The 11,294-nt window shown below is 40.6% G+C and overlaps 1 protein-coding gene across 2 annotated transcripts in view; it reads right to left on the bottom strand.

Moving 5' to 3' along the window:
• Positions 1 to 11,294, bottom strand: part of LOC139303209 (adenosine kinase-like) — a 99,537-nt gene extending 88,243 nt beyond the window's left edge. The window contains exons 1-3 of one of the 2 annotated variants that reach the window (XM_070926945.1): positions 11,168 to 11,294; positions 7,664 to 7,738; positions 7,525 to 7,578 (exon numbers count right to left, since the gene is read on the bottom strand). In XM_070926945.1, coding sequence (XP_070783046.1) covers positions 7,525 to 7,578; positions 7,664 to 7,738; positions 11,168 to 11,217 — 179 coding nt within the window. In that variant the 5' untranslated portion in view covers positions 11,218 to 11,294. Of the gene's footprint in view, positions 1 to 7,524; positions 7,579 to 7,663; positions 7,739 to 8,687; positions 8,702 to 11,167 lie in introns of those variants that run through there. The other variant, XM_070926946.1, reaches the window with a different exon arrangement.

Raw genomic sequence — 11,294 nt, forward strand, 5'->3', positions numbered from 1 at the left:
ATGCCTGTAGAGTCTCACTCTCTCTCTCTCTGTAGCAACTGGTGAAGAACGCAGAATGAATAGGACATTCTTATCAGTGGAACATTAGGGCAGGATGGGAATAGATGGCGAAGAATGAGGCGCATAAAAGTACTGAACACAAATGAGTCATGATTCAAACAGCGAGCGAGGCCTTGTTCCCATCCTCTGACATCTTCTAATATACTACAGTGAGGGATGAATGTTGATTTGCACAAAAGCATTACGATATTGTCAACGTTCAGGTATCTCAGCCCGACCCCTGTTCAACCCGCCTCAAGTCCCTCAGTGCAGAAAACGCCACGACTCCAGCCATGATGAGCCTCTCTGTATTTTAGACTGGATGCGCAAATAATGAGTACACAATTACATGGTCATAATGGGTGAGTAATTGCATTAGAATGCAGAAACAACAAATGTGCATCCCTTTAATAATCGGGTGATCCAGCAGCAGCAGCCCTATTGTTGGCATTAACCGACGACTGCTGTTTGTACTTAATTAGGCTGCACTCAAGAATTAGAGGGGGCAAAATCTGGTCATGGAGGATGAGTTCATATTATTTCCTCTAAAATGTCACAGGTTTTTGGCTTCGCGCGGCAGAGGGTGGCGTTGTTTGTCACACTGTACTGTGTGGATGTGGGAGAGGGAGTGTGAGAGTTTGTGTGTGTGTGAGGACATGAAAGAGAGAGAAAGAGGGACACATCGAGGGAGAGAGTGGGAAGACGGAGTGTGTAAGCAAGGATGGAGCTTCTGGTGTTCTCTTGAGGATTGAGATTTGAAGCCCAAGCACAGAGTCTTTGAGACATTCCCCTTATCTTGGAGGTTGATACCAGGATCTCGGTGATTCAGAGCGCTCCGTGTGAATAATTCCACCAACACCCCCTACTGCGGGGACCATATGGCCCAGTGTGAACTTTAAACACACGGGGAGTGTTGCTGCTCACCAGTCAGGCCTCCCATCTCTACCCCCGCACAGGCTAGGTGTAGAGAAATGATCAGCACAGATAGTATACTAACTAGCCTACATGTATCACGGCTGCTGCCATCAGTGGCTTTTCCTGTGTGGCTGCCGGGGATCAAAGATGACTAAAAATAGCCCTGAGCATGCTTTTCTGAACTGAACATGCTGTATGTACTGGCTGAGACGCCCACATTTTAATTATAAAACGCTCTTTTAAAAAGGGGTAGTTGGAGGGAGAGGAGGGGAGGAGGAGGGGGGACGCCCACATGCACAGAGATGTGGATTATGTTTGTTACACTCCCTTTGACTTGTGATGTTTCCTTCTGGCACCACCTGCTGGCAGCCGCTGTCAATAAGAGGCAGGCATTTGCAGCTCCGGCGAGGACGAGCCTTAATTATGATTGCATCAGCCATCTCTCATGATGCAGCATGTATGCTTTAAAGGCAGCGCAATCACCCTGCATCACAGTGTGTTAACCTATTTCACCAAAAAACAACTACAGCAGAACAAGATATGAGGCTTATTTATTTGGAGTACTTGAAAAGTTTTCTTGTTTTATAATTCAAAAGGGCTAGATCCACATTTCTTACAGTTGAGTACACCTCTGGTGAGATTCATGAAAGTGCCCTAAATCGTCGGATTCATGCATATCAATAAAACATTAAGAGCAGCGCGGCTGACGGCTGAACATGTTTCTGATGTCTCAATTACCAGTTGAGTGCCATTAATCTCTGCTCTCTCTCTTTGGCTCAGAGGCCGGCTGATGGATGCAGGCCCATGACCTTTGCCCACAGCAGCAGCGGGAGCCGGATGTTGTGACCCCCCAGCGGGCCAGCGGAGGTGAGTTTAAGTACTGTAGTACAGCACTCAGCCTCAGCAACAGACAAGGGAGCTGGGAAGTAAAAAAGGGGGGGTTGTAATGTGTCTACACACTCAGTCAAGCATGAGTGCATCCAGTGAAGTGGCACCATGGCAAGCACATGCAGCTTCTGCACGCATGCTTGCATGTGAGCACACACAAACACACACACACACACAAGGAGAAGTGTTTCTCCTCCTGACACACCAGGATAGCTCCGCCGGGGATTTCTAGCACTCACAATTCTCTTCGTTATGTATTGAAAAAAATGAAATAAAAAAAGAGGGGTAGAGTCAAGTGTGTTTACAGAGCAGAATCTATCCCACACACACACCCAGGAGCCAGAGTGTTTAGCATGTACTCAGTGAGAGAGGCCTTTGTTGTTTTCCTCCCAGTAAGCAGATTGAGCTGCACGGCAGCAGCAGGGGTGTGTAAGATGTACACAGACAGCGGGGTGTGAGTGGAGAGGCACCTCCACTGATCTCCTGTGTCGTGTGATGATGTGTGTGTGATGTGTGTCTCAATCCAGGGCTGATCCCCCTGAGTCAGCCCTGTCAGTGATATGAGCCTCCCACCCTCTCTCACCCTCTCTCTCCCTCTTTCTCTCCTTCCTTCGCCATCCGGAATGCTAATAACAGCCAGCCACTAACGCTGCACCCCTGAATTATTCATGCAGCAGAGGGTCACACGGCATAATGAGGAGTTTACTCTCATTCTGGATGCGATTGTGACGCTGCTAATCTGCATTTAGCACAGAGAAAGAGAGAAAAGGAGGGAGGAAGGGGGGTGTAGAGAGAGGGAGAGGGAGGAGGAGGGAGGATGAGCACTGATGAACTTAATTGCTGTGAGCAAACAACCTCTGAAAAGAGTCACGCCATCATCCAGAGATGAGAAAGTAAACAATTAATTATCATCGGACAGAGAGAGTCATAAAACAAATGTTTGAGCGGGACTAATATTCAGGAGCCAGCTGATCTTCTTTTTTTGTTTCCCTGCTCGGAGGTGACAATGCACTCACTGTAACAATGACTCACTCATTTGACAGACTAATAATGATTAGCTCTAATATGATATGGTTAACAAGCCCAAGAGGGTTTGGGTGGATGGTATATTATGAAACCTGTAATGCCTAGTTATCCTGATATAAAATTCCTATTTGTCCACATTATAATCTCCTGCTTTCATTATGTTGACATGTTGTTTCCTATGGAGACTCCTTGGGGTAAAAACAGCAGGCTACTGTTGCCCCCTGCTGGACATGAAAGGTACATACCCCTTTTACTGCAATTCAAGAGCAAGAAAAAAGTGAAAAGTTGAAATAAAAGATCAACCAGCTGCTAACTACTTAAATATTTTAAAGGCTTGCAATCAAAAATAAAATGCAACAGTATAAACTAACACTTAAAGACGTGAATAGTGCAACTTTTATTATAATATACTGTTTTTCTAATTTGTCCTATCATCTGAGAAAAAGACAATATGCACCCTGAATCTTTGCAAGTCACAAAACAGCATCACATGTTCCCTAACCCTGCAGGTGCCAAACTTACACTTTTAGCCACATGATGGCAGCAGTGACTACAAAAAGTGAGCAAAACCTGTACAGCATCACACCTGACATCTCCCACTGAAATATATAATGATGCATGTCTCGGCAGGCAGAAAGGAAGTCAAACACAGTGCTTTGGTTAGTTGGTTTCCTCTCATAACCCAGTGTAAAAACACTTGAGGCGTCCTCTGTAAAACCAGCATCTGCTAAAAACAAACCTTTCAACTGCAGCTCAAAAAAACCACAGTGGAAATATCATCTAAATAAACGCAGTTACAGTACAAGAGCCGAGCGTTTACTGAAACATGACTCACTAACCACCACACTGTAAACCCTGTATAAAATACAAGTATTGACAAGCAGCAGCTGCTTTATAGGGAGGACGGAGTGATGCCATTATTGGTGCGTGATTATAGCAGTGCTTGAGAGTGCGCTACATGTTTTATGAATTTACTTTAATTAGAAGTTAGTATTTCTTGGCATTTCTGCCTTTATTAGATAGGAGAAATAAACAGTAGATAACAGACAGAAAACGAGCAGTCTGAAATGCAATTCAATTGATCAATTCATAATTTAGTCTATGAAATATCAATTTATCAGCATAGAGGATTAAGAAAACAACAAATATTCACATTTAAGTCATACCTAGTTAATCTTTTCGTACTCACAATTAATTTATTATCAAAATAGTTTTGTAAAAAAAGTAACAGTCTATTGAATGTTTGTTGAGTCCTAAATCCAAAGATATTCAATTTCTAATTATGTAAAGCAGAGAGAAGAAGCAAATCTGTTCTGTCAATCAACTAATCGATTAATCAACTATTTATTTCAGCTGTAGTTTTCATATTGATAAACTAAAGCGTTTTTAATTAAAAGTGGGAATTAATTGTAACTTGCAAAACATTTGAAGTGAAATGAAAAGGCATCAAAAGTCACAGTTGAAGCTTTTTCAGGAAAAAAAAAAAACATTAAGTCCCCAGCCAGTACTAACAGGGATGTTGATGGTTTCTACAGCAGGCAATTTCTCAGCCACAACAGGATTATATGGGCTCTGCTGTGACTAGATAATTGAATTCAGGCATGGCCACAGTGCACTGCATCCAATGATCTCTCTCCCACCAGGGTGATGGGGAGAAAAAATGAATCGTGTTACACTCTGTAGATTCAGAAGCACAACAATAGTGTTAGTCGACTAGCCTTGTAAGTCTATTGTGGTCTTTTAAGTAATGGTGTTATTTGTCACAACACTTCAGTCAAGTTCTCCTTCTTCCATGGACCAGTGACCTTGTGGATGACCTCTTTGCACTCCTGTCACTCACCCAACATCCTTAATAGGAATACTGTGGCTGATATCACAGCATCAAACGCTTATGGTGCTGCTATAAGCTAATAGATAATGTGATAAAAAATGCCACATGGACATTAAGATATAAACTGAGGGATATGAGGGCGAGTATGCTGTTGTGTGTGGTATTGGAGGGGACATGCATTGAAATGCATTGTGCTGGGAATAAACCACCAAAGCCGCATGTTAATCCTGCCCTGACCTTGTGCAGAATGCGGAGGGAACGGTGTCTGTGGGGCTAAAGATAACACAGCTGCCTTTGTGCTGGAGGAGAACAACACTGCTGATGATGCTGCTTTGTGCTGCTGCTGCCGCCCAAGGTCACATGTGTCCCTTTGTCAAGTAACAAGACCTGACAAGGTAGCCTATTGTAAGGTACACACGGTCTGATGTACTGATCTGTCGTTATATTGTGCATGCGTTACTCTGGTGCTTTACGATTTTTACAATTACTGCACTGTGGTTTGCTTAGAATTTCCAACACGAGACAATTCATCACTTCTCAGGTCTGAATTCGTTCCATCAACATGCACTCAAAATTAGACGTCATCAAACCAGAAAGCAAAGGCTGCATAATCCTCTAAATTTGCCATTTAAATAACACGCTTACAAATGTTGGATCTGCATCTGGATCCAGATCTGTATCAAAGTACGAGCAGTGACTTATAATCATGGAATAGTGTGCCAGATTTTAGTAGCCCATGAGAAAATGTAAAAATAATGCACCATCTCATAATATTAAAAAAATGACGAGATACCCAACCAAAAATTGTTCACCAAACTTGTAAAAACAATGTAATATTCTGCTAATAAACATACAGACAAACAAACATAACCTCTTCGGCAGATGTAAAGGCCATATTTTATGTTATCATCATCATTTGGCTTTCTTGTGTGGAGCTTTGCAAATTATTTGATCATGGTTACAAATCTCAAATGAATGGTCTTGATCATATGATTGTCCTGACAACAATTTATGTCAAGACACAAAATGTATGCACATACAAAAAAAAGTCTTAGACAGGTGCTGGACCAAACAGGAGATATTGTGGGAAAATCCTGGTTGCCTTGGGCTGTCATTGGCTCCATCTCCAGTCCAGAAGGATGAATTTGCATTTAGAAAGTGAAAGAACAGCACTTGTCCCTCCCTCCTCATTACCACCGCTGAGGTGCCCTTGAGCAAGGTATTTAAAACCAAACTGCTCAAGTGGAGCTGCTCAGTGGCCAGCAGATAAGAGTTACATGGTTATCTTACATTCAACAGATAAGACTGTGGTTGTACTGGGCGGCTTCGAGGTGTGAATGTGCCTGAGTGTGGAGCAATGAAGTCCTGTAAAAGAGCATTTGTGCTCAGTGAATCCACCCTGGTTAAATAAAGAGCGGGCCAAGTGAAGGCAAGCAATCTGGCTACAGGCTATGTATGAATATTACATACAATGTCTGGTAAGCTCCATCATGAGCAAAATGACAAGAGAAGCTCAGGGATCCTCTCAGTGAAGCCATGAGTCAGCACAGAGTCCGCAGTACCAGCTTTCCCATTCATGACTAAAGGAAATGTTGGTTTCAAAAGGGAAGAAATTACTAATCGTGACAAATATTCATAGGAACAATAACTTAAACTTCATTGATCCACCAAGGAGGTTATGTTTTCTCTCTCAGTGTTTATCTCGTCTGTTACAAAATGTTGATAACATCTCTTGAAAAGTTGGACCGTTGGCCTAGAAACAAGTGGGTTTTTGGTGCAAAGCTGAACGCAGGAATTTTTGAAAAGGTTTTCACAACATCGTGACATTTGTTATTTTTGAGTATCTTCCCATTTTCTCATGAACTCTTACACTTAGTTGAATGAAAAGGGCCCGCCATACTGGAATAGAGCTGATCCCTAAAAAAAAAAGTCTAATGTGCCATGAATGCATAATGCCACAGTTTACAGCTCTGGAAAAACCTGTTGCTGTGTATGCAATGTAAAACTTTCAAGCTCCAGACAGTCTCGTGTCTTTTGCTACCAAGGTAATTATTAAACATTAACATTTTCACACTCATTTATAGAGACTAGCACTAAACAAATGATCACATATCCCAAAATGTGGAATATGCGATCTACTTATGACACCTGCCTCTCACCATCACCTTACTTACGGATTGTGAACTTTTTATGTCAGCACTAAAATTAGCTAACAAATTCCCTGAAAAGACACCATCTGCACTCTATCAACAGCGGAGGGCGGTGTAAGGTCAGTCAGTAATTAAGGCTTGATCCCGTTTAAATTTTAGTTCGTTTTTCTGTTAGTCTGTGTTTACCTTCAGCTGTATTTCTAAAGAGAGGAGCGCTGCGTTCAGGGACAAGCAACCACGTTTTCGAGGAAGGCTATAATATTACTGCTGTATCCCCTTGCAATGTGAAGAAGGGAGGGGTTTGGGAAAGGAGCATGAAACCCTTCTCTGAATAAATAATAACAATTAATTTATATTGTGTCAATATAAACTGTTAAACATGCAGTTAAAATATCTATGTAGATCTACTATTTAGTCCAAAGCAGTAGTAAATTCAGAGGCATCTTGGTATAGTTTGGCACAAATTCAGTATGTGAAAAATGTGGGCGTCAACTTCTGAGGCTCCCAGTTACAGAGGGTTGATTTATAACTTGGCTATTTTGAGCACAGCTTAAGTGTCAAGATGGTAGTAGCGGGTATGAATGACCAGTGTATCCCTTATTTGGTTCCACGTAATTTTAACACTTTGCGTTACTCTACTGAAGCACGTGGTGTCCCAGTGAAGCTTTGACTCACAAGGCTTTGTGTTTGTCTTCAGCGAGGATCTGGTCATTAGGCTCCAGTCCAAACCTTTAGGAAAGAATGCCAAAAAATAAGTCAGATGAGACAGAATATGAAGATGTCAGTGAAAACAAAATGAGCTGTTTAGACTTACTTGTCAAGGAAATCTTTGTCCACAACAGCTGAAATATCGAGCAAGGGATTTCCCATCCCAAAGAGTGTGTTTTCACTGTGGGGAGACAAAAACATATTGTATTACTCCCACTCGCCAGTTCTGCACGAGCAGTGGACACAAACAATCTTCTGTGATACAGGAAATCATCTGCTTCTGATTTGTTGAATTAAATCACTGAAACTTTGGTGAGGGATGAACTATTGTTCACCGACAACTCTGTTACCTAACCTTCTCTCTACAGCCAACACACGAGAAAATAAAGCTACAGAAACACATACAATTGCAAACATATGAGCTCATAACAGACTAATGAATTAATGTGCATGACTTTGGGAGAGATCACTACTCAGTTTGAACGGACAAATATAAAACTGCCAATGATAGAGTTCCTTTTTCCACCATTCAGGTGGAGATTAGTCAAATGAAAAGCAGGCACTACAGCACATTGAAAAGATCAAAATAAAGGATCATCATTCTCTGAACAACTGATATGTCAATATTCTCATGCAAAGACATGTGTAGCTTGTGTGGCATGCAAAAGCTTTAGGATAATGCATGTTTAGACTAAAATTGATGGGTCAAAAAGCAGGAAAAACTATATTCTGTTTGAATCATTTCGAACTAAGCATTTTTTTTACTCCCATGACCCTTTCATCTGGACATTTTCAGCAAGAAGATATCATCTTGGTCAAAGTCTACTCCTGACAACAGAGTCTTCATAACAGGTTACCCAACTTTCATAAAACACAAGACAAAAAGGCATTGAATGTTTGGTGAAGATCACAGAGAGAAAAAATTGTGCTCTTGTGCAGCCGTTTGGCTTTTAAATTATCTGTAAAAAATTGGATGCAAGAAGATCCAGACTCACTGAAGTCATTCAAACTTAATGCATCAGCCTAAAAGTCTGACATTATATGCTTGCTTGCAGTGTTCATTCAACCTATTGAAAGACTGGCAATACTATTTTTAAAGAGACAAAAGGATATTATCATTTGGATCTTACCTTGGAGTTGGCATCATGTCAGAAAACTCAGCAGTCTAACCTGATGATGAAATGGTCAACAGCTTGTTCCTCTCTGTCAAAGCAATGTGCTTTTTGACTACAGGAACTGCAGCTGCACTTTGGCCAACACTGACTGGTTGGTGGAGGAAGTGGGCGGGCCTTAGTATCTTCTGGGCATATGAGTGGCTACACATGTTCCCATTATTGTAAAATTGTCTATGCTGCGTTTGGGGCCAATTGGAAAGAAGAAGGACCCCGCGGAAAACAGTAATACCAGCCATAAAGTTAAAAAGGACTAATTAAAGGACTAATCTGAAATTAAGGGATTAACCAAACACATTATGTGTTTATTTACACATAATTCAACAATTTGAGTTATATATAGAAAAATCCACATTTTGCATATTTTGTCAAGTGATCATAATAGAAAGTGTCATCAAGTTTTGTAGTTGTATAAAAAACACAATGTAAAAACAGCATCAGAAAACACAAACTAAGATTTTGTAGCTCTTCTATATCTAAAATGGGTATTCCATTCAATCTAAATGGGATTAAGAGAAAGTCCTAATCCCTGTGTGTTTTCAATTTTGTTGGTGAGATTGTTCCTTACCTGTTCCTTTAGGTTCTGTGGCATACATTAAAATAATACCAAACAATCACACTTTTTCAAAGAAGTTCAAATTAGGGTTTATGGGAAACTTGACAGTGTAACCCTATCATCCTAGTTATAATTTGAATTGTTTATTGTCATTATAATATCTATTTATGTTTGACTTGGAGTGATTTTATTGATGATGATATAAGTATTTATTGATGTTGAGTGGATGGTAGTATGATATCGCCTGGTCACCTGCATCTTTGCTATCTTTACATCAAGGACCACAATGAATATAAAGTATTCTTGGACTACAGTATATTGTGCCATCCTTGACACTTTTATAGCGAGTGATTTAATGTCCTCCTTCTCATAATGTCAACTAAACTAAGCAGTTAGTGATGGCATTGTCATTTTTTTGCTTACTATAAAGATTAAAAGTGTAAATATGTTACAAGGTCAAACAAGAGGGACCATATTACTCACATTCTAGCCTCCCTAAAAGCTCCTGTCTGTTCCTGGGTGCAGGACTGGTGCTATGGTGACATGATTTTCTCAACAGCCACCCCAAAACTATGCACAGTAAGAAAAGCACAGGTGTTACTAATAACATTAACGACGGCTCTGTCCTATATAAGTGTCCCATTAAGCCCTGACAGTGTGCCAACATGCACAATACCAGGACCCTAATTTTATGATTTACCCATGTGCTTATCCTACTGTCAAAATCGTAACCGTACCTGCTCCCACATTACTTCTGAAGCATAAAGTTGTTTACTGTCTCTGTGTGCACTGTCATGAACATGTGACATTTGTTTTGTTGTATTTTTCTTCTTATTTGTCCTTTTTTGTTGTCTCTGCACTGTAAATCAGTTTTGATTGACTGTGTTGTACAACACAAATACAGTCTGAGAATTAAGTTTTATTCAAGAGCAAATCAAGTCTGTAGAAAACGTCCTCATTCGTTCTTACTGGCTTTAAATATTAACTCAGAATCGTAACTATGTATAATTCTGTTGAAAAATAAGTTTTCCACAACTCAAGTGAACGCCGCACAGTTCACTTAACAATATGCGAAATGTCAACAAGACACAAACTGCATGCCAGCACTGTTAATGTTATGCTAATAAGTGCTTCATTACGGATGATTAGACACGCGAAACGGACATGATATTGAGACGCTGGGCTAATGTTTTAATTAAAAGACACGGGATACATTTTTAACAGCTTTTCTTTCTACTGTATATTCTGCTACATTAATCGTTTCATGTCTTTGTCTTTTTTCACATTTAACAAACGTTAAATGTTAATAACTTAAACAGCTCTTAAGTTTGCGACACCTGCCTTTTTTTTATTTGTTAAATAAAAAACATTGAATAAATACAAAATCCTTTCACGTTATGGTGAAAAGCAGTCACCTCACTGACAGCAACATTAATGTTTAACTTCTTTGCTAATGTTAAAGTTTGTTATCAGTTTTGGTATCAAAAACTAAAACCTTTCCCGCTGCTTTCCCACCAAACTTGACGATTTTCCACACAAGCCATTGTATCTTTTCTTAAAAGGATAATAACAGGTTGGATAAATGTATCGACAATTCTTGTCTCCCAGTCATGTGATGAACCCAGCCTCTCCTGCTGCTAGCTGTGGTTAGCATCGTTATGACTGAACAATCTGTGCCTAAATGCTAACAGCGGTTTTACCTGAATACTTGAGTTGATGTAACGTTCAAAGGTTCAAACTGCTTAGCGCCTTATCACCCTGCACCTCCTGCTGTCAGTTTACCTCAACACCAGAGACGTTAGCATGAATTAACAGCTAGCTACAGCGGCTAACTGTACAGAGCTTCTCGCGTCCGATAACACAAATACAGTCGGTTTATTACCTTAACGCTGTTTTCCTCCCTGTCGACATGTTTGCTTCTTCGTCAGACATGTTTTTAATCACCAACGGTCGTGTTAACGCCGTGGAGCCTGGGAAGCCACCGCTCACTGCTGGGAAAGAGTAGTAAG

Source organism: Enoplosus armatus, chromosome 20 (genome assembly GCF_043641665.1).
Source record: "Enoplosus armatus isolate fEnoArm2 chromosome 20, fEnoArm2.hap1, whole genome shotgun sequence".
Classification (NCBI taxonomy): Eukaryota; Metazoa; Chordata; class Actinopteri; order Centrarchiformes; family Enoplosidae; genus Enoplosus; species Enoplosus armatus.